The sequence below is a fragment of the Leptosomus discolor genome, chromosome 1 (genome assembly GCF_034619465.1).
Source record: "Leptosomus discolor isolate bLepDis1 chromosome 1, bLepDis1.hap2, whole genome shotgun sequence".
NCBI classification, from domain to species: domain Eukaryota; kingdom Metazoa; phylum Chordata; class Aves; order Leptosomiformes; family Leptosomidae; genus Leptosomus; species Leptosomus discolor.
In genome coordinates this window covers 194885884-194904826 of record NC_141391.1, presented here as the reverse complement: position 1 = coordinate 194904826, position 18943 = coordinate 194885884, and the positions used below count along the sequence as shown (strand labels likewise).

General features: G+C 36.3%; 1 protein-coding gene across 1 annotated transcript in view; it reads left to right on the top strand.

Moving 5' to 3' along the window:
* Positions 1-18943, top strand: part of POT1 (protection of telomeres 1) — a 77306-nt gene that overhangs the window by 45105 nt on the left and 13258 nt on the right. The window contains exons 9-14 of the mRNA XM_086473504.1: positions 1595-1885; positions 5961-6116; positions 11750-11907; positions 14587-14675; positions 15800-15844; positions 16284-16440. Of these exons, the coding sequence (XP_086329630.1) occupies positions 1595-1885; positions 5961-6116; positions 11750-11907; positions 14587-14675; positions 15800-15844; positions 16284-16440 (896 nt within the window). The remainder of the gene's footprint in view (positions 1-1594; positions 1886-5960; positions 6117-11749; positions 11908-14586; positions 14676-15799; positions 15845-16283; positions 16441-18943) is intronic.

The following is an 18943-nucleotide window of genomic DNA, read 5'->3' as shown; positions in this document are numbered from 1 at the left end:
AAACACTTTAAGAAACATTTGACATGTCAGACAAGATACTTAAAGATATGCTTGAATTATCTTTTGATAGCGGATGAATAAGTAAAATGATGAAAGTGAGTTTTCCTCCTCTCTGGATGTTACCTATTTTAAGAAGCTATGGAACATAATGCCAGTGGCAGTAACTAAAGTAAATCTGTGTGTTTGTGTTAGATAACATCTTAGTGTTACAGCAGAACATTTTTTTCCAGATCATCAGTAATGGGCATGAATTGATTATGAAACTATGTATTTTGCTGATTTGTCCATTAGCTTTTCTTGTATTTTCAATATTTAAAAGTAAAGCTTAAAAAGCTAAAGCTTTTCAGTGTTACGGTGAAGAAAAGCTGCATCATTAATTAATGTGCACCATTGGTCAGGTGTGGAGAATGCCTAAGTAAATGAAAGTTTATCCTAGAGATGATTCTTAATGCATTTATGCGTTAGGTCAAAGTAACGGGGATTAAAGGAGTTCCTGTCACCAAGATTGAACTGCTTTGTTTATGAATTTCCAAGGAATACTTGGTTTGTGTGCTTTTTAAATTTCAGTGTGTTTATAAAATATAGGCCTAAATTGTTGGCAATGTTTTGGTCAAAAATGTTGCTGTTTAGCACTTCTGACTCATCTTTCAGATTCTGCACTTTTAAATCAGTAAGATTTTCAAACATTTGAAAATTGAGCACTGGGAATTCTAAACTAGATTGTCTCACAAATGCTGTGTTCAGAAGTCTTGTTTCTTTTTTGGTAAGTAGATTTTAATTAAAAAGAGATGGATCAAAACAGCCAGTTTGAGATTTCTGGATAACGAGTCATGCAGTACTTTGAGATAGATATATATATATATATATATATGTATATAGATATAAATAAAGTGCAGGGAACACTAAAACTAGACTAGATCCTTGAAGGAATGCTTCAGACTTGGAACACTGTGTTTTATATGGTAGCAGATACTCAGCTAAATCAGCAGGATACAGGGGACCTGCCATGTGCAGGGCAGTAGGCGTAAGAGTCATTGTGAAAGCTGTATTCATAATTCAAGGGATGAAAGCTGGTCACTGTTTGCTTTATGGAAAGAAAATAAAAAAGCTCATAGAACTGGTATTTTCTTTTTCACTTCCCTAATATCAGGAAAGAGGGCTATTGTGAGACAGAATACAGGAATCCGTAATAACTTTGCTTCACCATCGCTCTTCTGTGTGACCCCTAAAAATTAATTTCTCTTGTACTTCAGTTTCTCTATCTGTAAAAGTAATCCTGGTGTGTTCCCCACACAAACATTTTGAGATTAGCAAATAAGATACTCTGCAGTGATGCTGAATATTTACAGGTAGGTGTTAGTTTGCCTCTTTAAAATTTTTTGGCTATTAGATTGTATTTTCTGCTTATTCACTTTTGTTGTCTTGATAATGTTGGTTTCCTTTTTTTGATATGTTTTTACTTTGACTCCGTTCTAGTAGCACCAGGAAAAAAAATGATCAGTGGTCCATTCTTCATGCACTTGGTGAAACAGAAACGTGTATATTTCAGTGCAGTGCAACCATTTATTATTATTTTTTTTTTATTTTGTTACAGATCAGGGAATACAATGGGCAGATGCAGGGAATTACCAGTGTGGGATTTGCATCTTTGACATTTGATGGAACTGTAGGAGCACCAGTAGTTCCTCGAACCTCTAGCAAAGTGTACACTTTCATGGATGAAGAACAGAAAACAATAGAAGAATTACGTGTTTGGGCAGCCAGTAATCTTTCCATCTCTGGACCAGCAGCAAAATTGTCTGGTGTTCAGCCAATGCTGTTCTTTGATCTCACTTGCCAGCTGGTAGGAAAAGCAAAAGTGGATGGATCTTCTTTTCTTCTAAAGGTAGATTTATTTTTTAAAAATAATTTGTTAGATTTATTTATTAAGATACTTTGATTCAGTTTTTGATAAAACAGACATAGTCATTGTTTAAAATATGTTATGTAGATAAATATTTTGAGGTTAAGCAAATTTTTGATCCTTGACCATTTTACTTTTATGAAATCAAAACAGAAATCCCAGTTCTCTTTGAAGTTGTTCATCTGATTGATTACTTTACAGTGCTTTTGTAAGATTGCATTGGTCTGGATCATCATTTCACAAACACTTGTAGATAAATATTGCAAGATTTCTTGAAGTTGAAAAATATTGTTACTTTTAAATTTTAACCTTGTTTGTTAGTTAGCAATTATTGCTCATTTTTCTAGATCTGCTGGATATAATTAATGCAGTAAGTAGCACGATCTAGAAAATTAATGAATGAATGCATTATGTTATCTATCTTGATGGATTTTAGGTAGCTGCTTTTAGTTATACATAAGCACTTTGGGGATCAGTGCTCACTGAAAGTATAAAATGCAAAGTGCCACACAAGAGGGTACTTTCCAAGGGTGATTCGTAACATCAGCTAGATAAAAAGGTCGTCTGCATAATTTTCCTGGTTTTATCTCCAGATGTGTCAGTCTGGTGTTATTCGGAAACTCCTCTATATTTCTTTTTCTTTCTTTTATATGTTGATGAACAGCCTGTTATTTTCCATTTTATGACTTCATAAAATTATTTATTGGTTCTGCTTTATTAAGCTGTAGTGTTACAACATTTTCAGAAACAGCACACTGCGTTAGTCCTTCATTAAACCAGCAAAGATTTTTTTTTCATGCAGAACAATGCATGCACTACGTAGAAACAAACCTTAAGTGTCATCCTATAATATGCTTTTCAGTTGTTACAAATATTTCCATTTAATTATCCCTTATGAAATAGATGTCTATGAGACACAGTAAAATTTCAGAACGTGGTGGACTGTAATTAAGTTGTTCATTAATAAGCATATGTTCAGCATTGAAGGACCCTTTGCAAGGACAGAAACAGGTGCTTTCTTAAATTATTAATATTTCTTTATGCTCTTTTCTGTGTTGTAAGATTGAAGTCAATTTTGTCAGTTTTGTATAGTAAAGATAATGACTTGGGGGGAAAAGCTTAGGGTAGACTTAGGAAGGTAAAGTTTGAAATCAAGTAACATAATTCCTTTGACAGTAGTAGTAATATAAAATATTAAGTTCAGTAGTATAAAATATTAAATCATTAAATCCATATTAAAATACATCAGACAAGCTAGAAATGGTAGATTAACACTAGTAAGCTGTTGTTAAATTCCTCCATTTTTTTCAAGAATGGCAAAATCCATTTCTCATATCAACTGTTGGTTGTGATAGAAGAGAAGCCTTTTTAAAAAATTGTAGACTTCTCTGATTATTTTCTTGATTCATTAAACAAACAAACCCCCAAATCTAATACCATCATTAAATATTATTATATTATTTTGGTAATACATTTTATAATAATGATTTAAATTTATCATGTAATTCCAAGTTTATCCACTATATTAGTGGTCAATTCTACTATAAAATATAGTGATTATCTTAAGCATTGAGCTCATATAACTAGTGGGGATTGCTGCAAAGACAACTAAAATGAATTTCAGTGATTTTGTGCATCACCTATAGCATAACTTTTAATATTACACTTGATAAATTAATTGGGATATGCACAGCACCTGAAGCTGATATGGCATAAAGGTGGTGTCTCTAAATAGTTAGTGCTTACCTTTTTCTGAGAATTTTGTTACTCAAGCTAATGGAGACTCAAAAACGCATGCTAGAAATTATTCTGTCATTTATGCCTTTCATAGGAGTTTTACTATTAACACCTCTTTCAATTTACTATTATTCTTTTCTTTCCTTCTGTCTGCCAGTTGATTTGTCTGCGTTAAGCTATGTTGTACAATTAGCATACTTTGCTGAAGGGAGAAACATGTTTCATTCTGTCTCTGCCGTTTCAGTGTTTTGCCAACCTGGTGATCAAAGGTTGTCACTAACTGTTCCTTAGCTCCAGTCAGTTCATGAGTAGTAGTGGAACCATTTGCTGTTTCTTATCGACAAAATTTAATCAGTGTTGGTTTTTAGACCAGTGTTGGGTTTTGAAACCAGGGCTTCTGTGTTTTCATCCATAATCTGAGTGAAGTTGTCAAGCTCCTGAAATAGCAGGCTTCATCTGTTTTCATATTTGTGCAAGCAAAACACCAAAACCAACCACTTTTCTAAGGATTTTTTTTTTTTTTTTTTTCCTTGTAAAGAAAACTTGCTGGCTTACAAATTCCTCCAAAGGTGCCCTGATGCTAGCCCTGTTAGTTCCTCTGGCAAAGGAACATTTTAAAGCTAAGTAGTTATCTTTCTGTTAGGGAGCACTCAGGTTGTTTCAATCCATTTGTCAGGTCCATCTCTTTAAGTGTAGAACTACCAAAGTATCCCAACTAAAGCCAGTTGAAAAATAATGGGAAACTTGACAAACTCAAGGTCCTTTATTTTGTCAAAGTGACTAAATTCATAATATACATGCACTAAATCTGTTTCTCAAGCTTAGTTCTGGCAAAGGTTTGATAATGCAAGCAATGGGAAACACCTCTTTCAAAGGTGGCTTTAAGTATTTCATGGTACAGGATCAGGCGATAATAGGCTTTTCTTTAATCTGCAGCAGCATGTACACCTCATTATCTGGGTCCTTCAGAATACACTCTTATTTGGGAACATTAATTTGATGTTATGGGTCACTTTCACTGTGAAGAGTGTTGCCTTTTATCTCATGATTTGGGATGAGTATTTCAACCATGAGTTATTCTCAGTGTATTTACACATGGCTTTGATCCACAGCAGTTAAACATAAGGGGTAGAAACCCCTTAAAAATTAAGCTTTGGTGTCTTTTTTTTTTTCTCCCCTTCTGCAGTGCCTAACTCATGGGACAAAATGCCTCGGTATCACAGACTGTCTGAAAATTAGCTTATGTTGAACCTATATGCATGAAATTCTATGAAATGCAGCATTTCAGTCTTGGAGTCGAAATGGGTCTAGAGTTTTCTTTTTCTATGCCTTTATTTCAGGCCATTATTTCTGTTGTCTTTGAGCAAAGTATGTCTTCAGGAACTTGGGAAACCATAGTTTATAGAACATATCGTAAGCAACAGTGACTGAAATTTTAATGTTTGGTTTAAATAGTAAGATTTTTGGTTCCAAAGTGCAAAGACTATCGGTAATCTTACTTTTTCACAATAACTTTGATAGCTCAAAAATAACTACTGATACTTCAATACTTAAGTGTATCAAGAACACAGCTTTAGGCAAACAATTTTTAGAATCCCTGTTATTAAGTATATGTTAAATATCAATGTTTTTATAATGTGTTCTGGATAACTAGCAACGTATCCTTACATTGGAAGTCATCAGTAATTAAGGGAGTATGTGCGATGGACTCAGTCTTCACATACTGTACCTGGAGTAGTTAAAAAAAACCCTATAGGAGGATTAGGTTGGATTTAGGATGGTGAAACACTAGTTGCCCAGAGAGGTGGTAGAAGCCCCATACCTGGAAACATTCAAGGCCAGGTTGCACAGGGCTCTGAGCAGCCTGATCCAGCTAAAGATGTCCCTGCTCATTGCAGGGGGGGGGCTGGAGTAGATGACCTTTAGAGGTCCCATCCAACCCAAACTATTTTTATGATTCTGTGATTAAAATACTAAATATAGACAGTTCTGCATAAGATGAATTCTAAGTGCTCAATAAACAATTGAGGTTTTGCTAGTGCTGATTTTATTTTTTTTTTAACATTAACAATTCACAAGTCATTCATATTCTCTATAGAGGTTATTTTATACTCTGTAAGGAATAATCATAATAAAAAAAAATCCCATAAAATCTAATTTAAGTAATTTAAGGACTTTAAGACTGAGACTCCAATTAAGATTTCTTATTGTTATCAATTTTTAATCAAACACTAAATTTGTTTTTTTAAAAAAAAAAAATTATTTAAAATCTCAATCTAAAGTATTCTGAGCATACTGAAGCAGTTCATTTGCATTGCAGGTGTGGGATGGCACAAAATGTCCCTACCCAACATGGAAGGTGCCTGTGGAAGCAGGAGACCTGGAAGGAGAAAAAGTTGTTCTTCATCAGCTGCGAAATCTAACGGTGGACATTCTAGTCTATGATAACCATGTACAACTGGCAAAATCACTTAAGGTAATGCACAGTTTGGTATTTCTAACTCTTGTTTTGTGGCCTATTTTCTGCTTAGAACTTACTTCAGAGAATGTATCAATTCAGTTCTGCTGTTAATTAGTTTCAAATGTTCCTCTTTATCTTTCACTGTTTCCCATACCTTTCATTTGAATGCAAAACTCCTTCAACATGTCTAAAACAGCCTCATTACCCTAAAATTGCCATGAAAAAAAATTATTTCCAATTAAACAATTCTTTCCAGACACTGTAATATCATATATAATCCTGTGAAAATAACGTATTCAGAAAATGTATTCTATGCTATAGAATATTTTTTAAATTATACAGTGGGGTTAAACTTGTAGTCCCATTAAAGGCCTGTAATTCTGAAGTCAATAAAAGATTTTCTGTTCTATAAACTTCTGCAATTTGCAGTGCAATCTTCATTTAGCGGGTCAGTAATGTTGATTATGCTTAGGTAGAGAAAACAACAACATAATTAAACATTTGATCTTCAGCAATACTGCCATCTTGCTTCTGAATACAGTAAATTAGCAAAGAATACATCTTGCATTTTATGCCTTGCCCTCTATACCCAAGCATTGTTTTTAAGAAAACGTTTACCAGAAAATAAAGTGATAGTAGTTTCTTAGGCTGGAGCTATCAGCAGACATGAAATCAATTTGATATGTGAATACCTGTTCATAAGTAAATGACAGATAGCAAAATAACTTGCCTTCTTGTAAGAATTCATAATAAAACTTAATCACAGAAGTATTTCGTTACTTACAGGTTGTCTTCCAGAATTTTTCTCTTCCTAACTGGTGTAATCTGTTGATAGAAATAACTGTTGATGTTCCAGTAAAGCAACGTGTTTTGGAAATTAAGGGGGAAAATATTTTAATATTAATGAAGCGTATTTTCTTGAGTAGCTGATGATATTCCCTTTATTACTCTTTCCTATTTATATTCAGTAATTCCTGTTGAATATGTGGTAAGTGGGATGTCTTTGTCAGCTTTCTCAATTTATTTCTTTCCCGTAAGCCCTTTCTTTCTTTAAAGCATCTGTGCCGTTGCTGGGTACTGCACTGTGTAGCAGAAGCTCTAGTGTCAAAGGAAACTGTTCAGAAACCTGGTTTGATGTACTGAGCCACACAGGCTGTTTTTCTCCTGTCTGTGTCCAAAGTTGGAGTAGTTTCTCTTACGCAAGCTGTAGAAGTTTTAAGTTAGATCATTTTTGAACACCACTTTTTAGTGGAGGTCTTGAAGAAAAAGTGCTGATATCCTAACAGTTAAACTTCAGGAAGGTTAGTTAAGTTCGGGTTGCAATACATGGAGTTTTATTTCGCAAAATAATCTAAAGATAATAAAATTTTTGGGGACTGTTACTAACATGGAAAATTTATTAAAAGTTTTATTTTTAAATACTAGTGGAAATCATGTCATATCATAAGGAAATATAATTGAAATACTCTATATTAATCTGTATAATATTTTATTTAGTTCAGGGTTTGGTTATGCAAAAAAAAAAAAAATTTAATCTTTTATGTAGAAGTATAAAACTGGAGAGCATTTAGTGTATACATGTGCACGTTCTCCAGTGTGAACATGACGACAGTGCGAACAGAAACTGTACTAGATGTTTTGCCAGTTTATGGTTTCAAAAACAATAAAAATGCACTATTTTTCAGCCATCTCTTCTGCATTTCACAGTAGGTTAGAATTGCCTTTTTTAATGTAAATTGTTATGGAATTGTTAGGTTACATTCTTGCATGTTGCTGTGTACCATTTGCAATCACAGTTGCAGATCTGAAATGATGTTTTATGTATGAACAATCTGTTTTATGCAACCTTGATACTAAGAAGGGCATATTGGAAAAAAAAAACCCACAACTGAAATAGTTGTTCTTATTTATAAATTGTGTCTATAGGCACATGTTCAGACACGGAGGCTCTGAGTAAGCACTAGACTCTAGAGAAAGTGGTTAATTTATTACAGTGAATTTTTAGCAAATCCTGGAGCACAGTGTCAGGGATATTCCTGCAAGAGTTTGTTAAAAGTTCCCTGTTTGGATTGTCTGTCCAAAGGACACTTGAAGATATGAGCATATTATCCCATTTTCCGAGACAGTACTGTGCGTTCCTCTTATGGCTTGGTACCATCAGTTTTGTGTTGCCATGTGTTTTCTGGGTAGTACAATTAAAACAATGAACCTTGAGCATGCATACAAGTCCTCATCTGTAGTTTCACAGTATTTGTGAATGTATCTTCAGATGCAGAATTTAAATATTTTCAGCTGTTCCTCCTGCTGTATACACTGTCTGTCTTTTTTGGTGGCAGTTTGGACTAAGAAGGCTTGCTTGCTTTTCAAGTGTCCAAGTCATATCTCCAACCTAAATGAGTTACATGACTATAATATCTAGCTCCTGACTTTTCAGGCCTGGGTGGCATTCCTTTGACTGTCAGTGGTATTTTCCCCCCTTCTGTCTTTGTACTCATTAAAAGAAAACAAACAAGCAAAAAACCCCAGCAACAAACCACAACACCCCCACCATCCCACCCCGAAGTCCTCCAAACCATTAATGGATTTAAATTGGTATTTTTTGAATTGGAAAGGCCCACACCCAGATGCTGTGTGTGTGCTTCCTCTCATTTGCAAAACGTTGTGCACAATTTACTCAGTAAAATTAAACCCTTGATATGATAAAATGATGACAAAGAAATCTTGTTGAATATCATCGGCCATAAAATAGGCATAGAAATTAGTACAGATTATTTTGTGAGGTGGTTCCTGTGGAGAAAGGCAGCCTCTTGTCATGAGTGTATTTCTGGCCAAACCTGAACATTTGACTGCCATGATAAATGACTGTTCCTAATTCATCAGTGTCTTAAACGTGAACACAACCCTATATGTTTTGTAATAATTATGAGAATTTGCTACACTAAGAAGTTCTTTTACTTAGTTACAGGGAACTGCATGTATGACTTCTTCATTTTAATTCTTTTTAACCTTAATATATATTTTTAAAATAATCATATTTGAATTAGACTGAAAATGAGGTATTAATATATTTTATATTACTGTGAGAAATGTGTTCTTACTGCTTTAATTTTAAATGAACTTGCTCTAAATGAGGTAGGTAGTTCATAAACAGAACTGCTGTAAAGCCAGGTAAGGAGTCGTTTTGTACTAGATTTTAGTGATGGCTCTGTAAATCACGGTGTTTACTTTGATGTAGATTATTATTTCTTCTCAGTCAAGTATATAAAGTGTGCTCCGTCTGCAGGTATTCTGTAAACGACAGAAATACAGTAACGTTTTTAGCCCTAACACCCCGGTTTCCTTGCCGCTGTTAACAGTAAGCAATGCTGCCTCCCGAAGGAATCCACGAAAATTGCGCTCGTCTTGCACAGTCGGATCTGCTGCTCTGTGGTGGCATTCGTAACGTTCCGGGCTTTTTCACTATTTGGCAATGCTGATTATAACAAATCTCCTTAGTATAGTTCTAAGTGATATTAAAATATATAAAATAATGACATTTTCAGAAAAGGGATCTAATAAAATGCAAAAATAGGAAGATATATTTTTATAGTGGTCATAAATTTGGGGAAGTTGAATGTTGCACTGAAACATGTAATGCAGTTGACTTTTGCATGAATTTCAGCACACAAGTTTAGAAGGCAAAATCAGCATTTTGTATTCTTAGCTTCTGGGCTTTCCTTTCCCATGTTTAATGTTTTGTGTTTATACATGTAGTAAATACTTTTTTTTTCATACATTGTTTTTGAAAGAAAGAAATTCCTCAATTATAATCGACTTTTTCCTGCTTATATACAAATTACTCTTGGAAAAAAGTAGTTGTTTGGCACTATTTTATTGACAAGGTTATTTGATAAGCAGAACTTAGCTAAGAACTTTTTTTAAAAAAAAAACTTTCTCCAAAAGCATGTCATAGTCATTAGATTAGTTTTCTAATATGACTGTCCCTTGCATTTTTAGATATTCAACATAATTAAGTGAAATTTAACATCTGAAAAGAAAAAAAAAAAAAAGCCTTCAGAGAAGCCTCTTAACTACCGTCTAAATGCACAAGCTGTCCTCTTGATATGCTTTGAATTAACAAACCGAGCAGCCCCCTAATGGTGCAGATCAATTAAAACTCTGGTAAGAGCTCCATGCCAGCAGCAAAATAGATGTGGGCTGAAGTGCACTTTTTATGTCCCTGATGCCTGAGTTTGAAAATATGCTGCCTTTTTCATGTGTGATTATTGTTTAAAAGAGCAGTTTGATACCAGCATTATATAGTCATAGCATGTTCGTTGATACAGAGAAGGATTCCAGAATCAGGATGCTGCTCTATCTGCTTTTATGCGCATATATGTGTGTGTGTGTATATATATATATATATATATACACGCACATTTATAAGTGGTGTACTAAGACCTGGACAATCCAATCTGACAGAAATACTTTTTAGGTTTCTGCTGGTTAAAGTGGGAGCTGAAGCTGAAATAAGACTTAACAGACTGGTTGCTGTAATATTAAAGTTAATTGAAGTAAATTGAAAATAATTTATCATTTATATAGGGCTATTTAAAGGATACTTAGAGTGAACATAAATCCAGGTTATTGAATGTGTGTAGATTGCCAGCTATAGGTTACACTTTAAAAGAATATTTGGGTGCTAGTTAATTTGATTCAAAGGCCTTTAAAACACATCAAGGAATGAACTATTTAATTAAGTCTCCAGATTATCTACAGTGAGACACTTGGTTTTGGTTTGAGTTTTTTGCAGTGGTGGGGAGGAGGGATAATGGGAGTGGTATTTTGAAGTAAAAGCAAAGTTACAAAGATGTGTTCTATGTTCAACATTCCATAACTTCTTTCTTAATAGGTACTAGTATAAATTAGCCTAAGTCCATTTTTGTAAGTTCACCAAACTGTTTCAGAGAATACGAAATAATTCTTAAGTAAAACAAGAAGCATAGTCTCCATGTATCTGAGAGGAGAATCTAACAGTTAGGAACAGTGCCAAAATCTTTGAATTTCTAACGCGTATTGCCTTTTGTCCTGGTGCTGAAAAAATGTTACTTGTAAAGTACAAGTAAGAGGATGATAAGGAAATCTGGGTACGCAGGTGTGTTTCCGTGTATACATAAACAGATAATAGGCCATTCATGGTTATGAACATGAGGTCAATTGCTGAGTGCAATCAAACATGGACAAATCATAGCACGTCGGTCTCTGGAGGGCTGTGTTGTGGATATAGAAGACAAATTGTGCCCTCAGGAAAGGCTCGTTTGATCTGTCTTCTGAAGTCTGCTTGAGAATCAAATTTATAAGAAGGCTTGTGCTGGTTCTGAATCAAACTTTACTGCCAGAAATGTTGTCTGATAAAGCAAAACAAACAGGTCACCCAGAGAGGTTTTAGAGGCTCTGCCTTCAAAAAACAAGCTGGAGACAGCCCTAAGAAACCTGCTCTAGTTCACTCTGCTTTGGGCATGGGGGTTGGACTAGGCAGTCTACAGAGGTCCCTGACAACTTCGGCTGTTCTGTGATTCAGTGAAAACAGCGAATAAGCTTTTTGAGGCCTGGAATTTTCCAAGTAAATAACTGACTTTGTATTATCTTTTTTTTTTTTTTTCTTTAAGATTGGAAGTTTTCTGAGAATTTACAGTATTCATACGAAACAAGCAAGTGCTGACAATGATGTCTCTCACATAGAATTTCATCTTCATGGTGGCACCTGTTATGGTCGAGGAATAGGAGTCTTGCCAGAAAGTAACCCGGATGTTAAGGAACTAAAAGCGTAAGTTCTATATGTAGTTTTTTGTCTAGATGATTCTAGAAAACTCTAATGTAACAACTGTATAGTTTAGAATTGTAAACGTATGTAAGAACCAGAAACTCTGGAATAGAATGTATCTTTAGCATCACTGTGATGAAGAGTAAGTATTTGTGGGGATAGGTAAATAAACGCTAATTTTTCAAATTTAAGATACAGTAGGGATTAAGATTTCCATTTTGTAGTGCTGTAATAATAAGGCCTGGGCATATTAACATACTTGTTCTGTTTTATAGTGGCATATAATCCTTTAAAGATAAAAGCTATGGTTAAGCAAATAAATTGAGCACATTTTAAGCATGTGCCTATGTGTTACTTCGAAATGGTGAGACTTAAAGATGTTCAACCTGAAGCATATAATATAAATGCTATACTGAAGTGCATTATATATATAAAGAATAATAGAATCATTTAGGTTGGAAAAGACACTTAAGATCATTGAGTCAGCTGTTAACCTAACACTACCAAGCCCAGTGCTAAACCATGTCCCTAAGCGTCACCTCTACGGTCTTTTAAGTGCCCCCGGGGACAGTGACTCAGCCGCTTCCCTGGGCAGCTGGTTCCAATGCTTGACAACCTTTTAGGTGAAAAACTTCTTCCTCATATCCCATCTAAACCTCCCCTGGTGCAACGTGAAGCCATTTCCTCTTGTCCTATCACTTGTTACTTGGGAGAATAGACCGACACCCACCTCACTACAACCTCCTTTCAGGTAGTTGTAGAGAGCGATAAGGTCTCCCCTCAGCCTCCTTTTCTCCAGGCTAAACAAGCCCAGTTCCCCCAGCAGCTCCTCATGAGATTTGTCCTCCAGACCCTTCACCAGTGTCATTGCCCTTCTCTGGACATGCTCCAGCACCTCAACGTCTTTCCTGTAGTGAGGGGCCCAAAACTGAACACTCTGTTCAAGGTGCAGCCTCACCAGTGCCGAATGGTAACAATCACCTCCCTACTCACGCTGGCCACACTATTTCTGATACAGGCCATGATGCTGTTGGCCTTCTTGGCCACCTGGGCACACTGCTGGCTCATGTTCAACTGGCTGTCAACCAGCACCCCCAGGTCCTTTCCCTCTGGGCAGCTTTCCCGCCACTCATCCCCAAGCCTGTAGTGCTGAATGGGGTGACCCAAGTGCAGGACCCGGCTCTTGGCCTTGTTAAACCTCATAGCATTGGCCTCAGCCCATTGATCCAGCCTGTGCAGGTCCCTCTGCAGAGCCTTCCTACCTTCAAGCAGATCAACACTCCCACCCAACTTGCTTTCATCTGCAAAATTCCTGAGGGTATGCTCGACCCCCTCATTGAGTTTGTTGATAAAGATACTAAATAGAACTGGGGGAACACCTCTTATGACCGGCTGCGAACGGGATTGAACTCATTCACCACCACTCTTTGGACCACGCCATCCAGCCAGTTTTTTTACCCAGCAAAGAGTACACCTGTCCAAGCCATGAGCAGCCAGTTTCTCCAGGAGAATGCTGTGGGAAACAGTGTCAAAGCCTTTACTAAAGTCTAGGTAGACAATATCCACAGCCTTTGCCTCATCCACCAAGCAGGTCACCTTGTCATAGAAGGAAATCAGGTTAGTCAAGCAGGACCTGCCTTTCATAAACCCATGCTGACTGTACCTGATCACCTGGTTGTCCTGTACGTGCCATGTGGTGGCATCAAGATGATCTGCTCCATAACCTTCTCTGGCACCGAGGTCAGACTGACAGGCGTCTATTTTCCTGGATCCTTCTTTCAACACTTCTTGTAGATAAGTATCACGTTTGCTTAACTTCCAGTCCACTGGGACCTCCCTGGTTAGCCAGGGCTGCTGATAAATGATGGAAAGTGGCTTGGTGAGCACTTCCGCCAGCTCCCTCAGTACCCTTGGGTGGATCCCATCCAGCCCCATAGACTTGTGTCTGTCTAGGCAGTGCAGCAGGACGCTAACCATTTCCCCTTGGATTATGGTGGCCTCATTTTGCTCCCTGTTTTCCAGCTCAGGGGACTGGGTACCTGAAGAATGACTGATGTTACTATTAAAGACTGAGGCAAAGGAGGCATTAAGTACCTCAGCCTTTTCCTCATTCTTTGTCACCATGTTTCCCCCCACATCCAAATATGGAGGTTCTCTTTAGTCTTCCTTTTGTTGCCAGTGTATTTACAGAAACATTTTTATTGTCTTTTACAGCAATAACCAGATTAAGTTTTAGTTGGGCTTTGACCCTTGAATTTTCTCCATGCATAACCTCCCAACATCTTTGTAGTCCCCCGGAGCTGCCTGCCCCTTCTTCCAAAGGTCATAAACTCTCTTTTTTCCCCAATAGGAAAGACTAAGTAACCAAAGTTCATGTTCCTTTATCAGGAATTCTGTTTCCAGGCATACAAACTTCTTTTGGCACTATATTGTGTTTAAAGTTCCAGAAGTGATTTGGAAAGGAATGTCTCTTCTGCATCATTGAAGTACACTCCTGCAACTTCTGGCTCAATTGAGTTTTTGTCTGCTGCAAAATTTATGTCTGAACATTATACCCATTATACCCAAACCTATAAACAGTAGGTTTCAAGTAAGTGTATGTATAGTCCCATATAAATATACGTGTGTGTGTATGTACATAACCTTCTGTAGGTTCTAAAACATTTAGTCATTTATTTTTAGATTCTTAGAATCTGTGGAGCTGGCAGACAGTCAGAGTATGGATAGCATGTCTTCAGTGGAATTAGACGGCACTTTTAACAGCATTGCAGGTATGGGCAATTGAAAGCTGGTTTGCTCTTGCTTCTGACATATGTGTGGTCAAAATAAGGTCACAGTTACTGCTTCTTCAAGTGTATAATGTTATTTTCACATACAAAGCCTTAGAGAATTATTTTGGGTTATTAGACTGGAAAGTGACATTACCCTATCCTGATTTCAGCAGAAGCTTTATATATACATGGTAAAATACTTTCATAGGAGTTAGTGAACAAATTATTAAACATAGATGGTGTTCTTAATCATGCTATATTAGATCATAAAGCAGAGTGACATAGCTCCCTTCCTCTAAAGGGGGATTCCTCAGAGACAGGCACTGAAAACAATATTAAACAGCTGCTTGCTGAGGAGCACTTCTAAAGCCCTTGGATGGGAAATTGTGTTAGGGGCAGAGTTGCAGGGTGCAGTGCCATGGAAAAGTAGAATCTTACAGACAGTTCTACAGATTCCATGTTATTCTTTGAATGGTATTTTTAGCCCAGAATAAGAATAATTAAAAGTCAATTAAACCTAAAGCTGGTTGGACATAGTCTGCATCTTTGCTACGAGCTTTTAAAATCCTATGTTACTTAGCCATTGTGAACATACTGTGACAGGATATTTCTAAAAGGTTGCACAAGTCAAGAATAAATAAATACTTCCTGTCTACACCTTAGCACTGCAAATTTAGAAAGAATTTTGCACATATTTACTGTGCTGTGTACGTGTAGTAGAGGTTGTTCAGAGGAGGGACCAAGCAGTCCTTTTTGTTTTTAGAATAATGTCTTTATGCTCTTGTCCAGAAAGATTACAGAGGGATGAATACAGTTTATGTTAGCAGTATTGTTCACAGTATACATTTGAAAAGTTTTCATTTTGATGAGTGTTGCTATTTATTGCATACACTAATTTCTCCTCAAATATATTAACTCCTGATATCTAATGTTTGTCTCCTGCTTACTTTGCTTTTTCCTTTTGCTATATTGTTTTCATACATTATTAGGATTTCCATTTTTCTTTGTTCAGCTTTTGGTTTTGTGTGTGTATCTATCTGCCTATGTATCTGTTTTTGTGTGTGCACATGATAAAGAAGAAAAGAGGGAAGGAAAATAATTAGGAAATTCTTCTTGATTTTTAGATATTGAATCACATTTACAGAGATGTCAGCAGTTACCTGTTACAGGTAGGAAACATTTTGACCTCAAGGTGAATTTTATTTTTACTAAAGAACAAAAATATTTTTGAGACATCAGTTCAAAGGTTGAAATAATCTTTTACTTACTATAGGAAAAGCTATTCTAAGAGTATAAGTTTATGAACGTTACATTGGTTTTATTCCATTTTTAAAGGAATAGAGCATATTTATATATTCTACTTTCATTTGTTTTTTTCCTGTATCTTGGATTTCTGTATGCTGTGCTCCCGCAGCCTGTTGTGATTTACCTTAAAGCCTGTAGTAACATGTCGTAATGGTAAAACTGAGGCTGCAACTGGAAAGGGAATAGAAGCTGGGAATTAAGGGAAAATGCATACCTGCAATGGCAATTTCCCATATTCCAAATATTATAGTGTTTAGTAAGTATGCATAGCCTTTTTTTTTTTTTTGTGGTGTTATTTTGCAGTATTAACAGACCATCAGGATTTGAATAACACAGAACTGAAAACCGTTCTGAACAGCATGGCTCCTCAACAGTATCGCATTAGAGCAAAGCTCAGGAGTTACAAACCCCAGAAGCTCTATCAGTCTATTAAACTTCATTGTTCCAAATGCAATTCTTTGTAAGTATTTCACACAATAAAAGTAATTAGGAATTGTTCTATCTGTTTTGGGATGCCTAGGTTTTCTGTGTATTTTCATCCTATTTTTTGTGTAAAATGAGCTGAATGTAAATGTATTTCATTTTGAGCAAAGATTTGAAACTCACTGGTAACAGGTAGGAACACTTTAAATCATCAGGTGAGTTCCATTTATGGAATCCTTTGAGTACTTTCAAAACAGTAATTTTTCTTTATTTTCAAATTTAGCAGTGCTGTTTTTCCCATACCAAAGTTGTATTTAAGTACCTGTTTCTGTACTGCAGTTTTAAAACAGGATGTACAAAAATTTATGATAGTCTTCAAGAGAATGAATAAAATATCTTTGACTAAGTGAATCTTCCAGAGAAGGCATCTTTTCTGGATCCAAAAATATCAGGGAAACACCATTCACCTTGGTATTTTTTGTCTTTTTCTGACCTGAGTCAGTTCACTGACCATTTTGTCCCTGTTATTTCCCCTTTAATGCTATTTGTCATTGTATCAAGTAGTACTCAGTCAAATAATCACATGCCATTTCTCGTGTATATTCCTCTAAAAATGAAAGAAAGATTGTTTGAAATGGCGTATTTTTGATTAAACTCTTGAGTGACATGCATTACAGTGCTATCTATGATCATCTGAGTCCTGTATCACTTTTTTTTGCCTGACTTAGCCTAGCATCAGCCCCAAGCAAACAGCTCTATTGTTACTGGTGTAAACTATTACTTTCTTTAAATGGTGGCACATTAGAATTCTCCAAGGCTTTTAAAATTTTTTGCATATCAAGATTTATTAGATACAAACATTACTTAGACAGGAAAATGCCCCTACTATCCTTCTTGTACAGCTTTTGGATGCAAAGTAGCGCGCTTGCAGCTTTAGCATTATTGGTCCTTATCAGATGTTGGTATAACATTCTGTTGGCTGCTAGTGTTAAGAGGGAGTGCTTCATCATCTTCACAATACAAGAACATGGTCTTTATTACCAAGTATAAAAAGGAGATAATTACCAACTATTTCTGCCACTTCTGTCACTTTTTTGATATATTTGCCAACTCGGAATAGTAATAAGCAGATACAATTGACAGAATTTTGTTTGTTCTTTATGAACTTTATCCTTATCCCACAATTTTCCATTACTACTGTAGCCTTTTTATGTATTCTTGACTTGTTCATGTCTTTGTTCATTTGGGTCTCCTGTTTCACATATCGCTGCCTTCTCTTTGCCACAGAATTGGGGCAGACTTTTAACCAGATGGATTTGTGAGGCTTTAGTTAGCATATTTCCTCCTACTACTACCACCACCATCCTGCTGCAATGATGGGACTCTTGCAGTGCTTTCCCAGAAATTTAGCTTCTCTTTTCTCAACTGTGTGCATCAGGTGGAAGGAATCAGTGAGATATACTGGAGCCATACTTCAGCTCGGATGGGGTGAGTTAAGAGGCTCAGGAAGGAAACATGATTTAGGGGCACCTTCTCTCCTACATGTGCTGCTATGGCAGAAGTTGTTTCATGTTTTAGCATATGCCAAAGAGCCTGACTGGACAAAGTTCAATGCAAGTTTGATCCTTTAGCACTTTATGCAGTCAGATGCATATAACACTTGGGGTATAAAATCCTTGTGAGAGATGTGGGTTTGGTTTTTAGACTTTGACTGGAAGCTTCTCTGTAAAAAGCAAAATATCGATATATGTGAATGTAGTTTATTCATGTATCCACATACAGAAGTTTCAACCCTCGTGTGTAGCTTAGTTCAAAAACAATTCATTCCATTCCTGTCTCTGTGGGAAATCTACAGGCAAGCTGTAGAGGCTGGAAGAGTTTAATGGATATATCTGGAAAGATATACCTGTTATGTTAGGTCCGTTGCTTTTGCATTTAAAATAGTAATCCAGGAACACAAACGGAAAGAGTTCATGTGAACAGCATTGTGTTCACGAAATGAAAATTCAGGTTCAGGAAGACCTCTTGTGTGCCAGTTCTACAGTCATAGCAGAAGAATATCAAAGTTTGGTTTCATAGGCAGGTATTGTATTCACTGGTGGAAGCAGCTGCTCTTGGGTTTGAAGGTGAAATTGTCAGAATAATCCATTGATGGTATTTTTTCTTTAGCTCCACCCTGAAGCTTGGCACCTACTTTCTTTCAGTGTTCTATGAAATAGCCCAAGGTTTTGCCTTTTTTTTTTTTTTTTTGATTGTCCTTCTTATCACGGTTCATATTCCACCTGAAGCCAGCAGGTGTCTCTTGCTTAGGAGAAACATTCTAATGCATTTTTAGTTTGTGTGCTTTTTGCCAGTTGTTGGTAATATTGGTAACATTTGAATGGCCTGCATTACTTCTCTGTGGGTGACAACTGGAAATGCATGGATGGTGCACTCTAGCAGGACAAGAAAGAAACTGAGTGGTGCAAAGTTACAGATTTTCCTTTTACGGTACATATGTGAAGCTATTCTGTCTCCTGCCCTGTTTTCTTTTTTTCCCC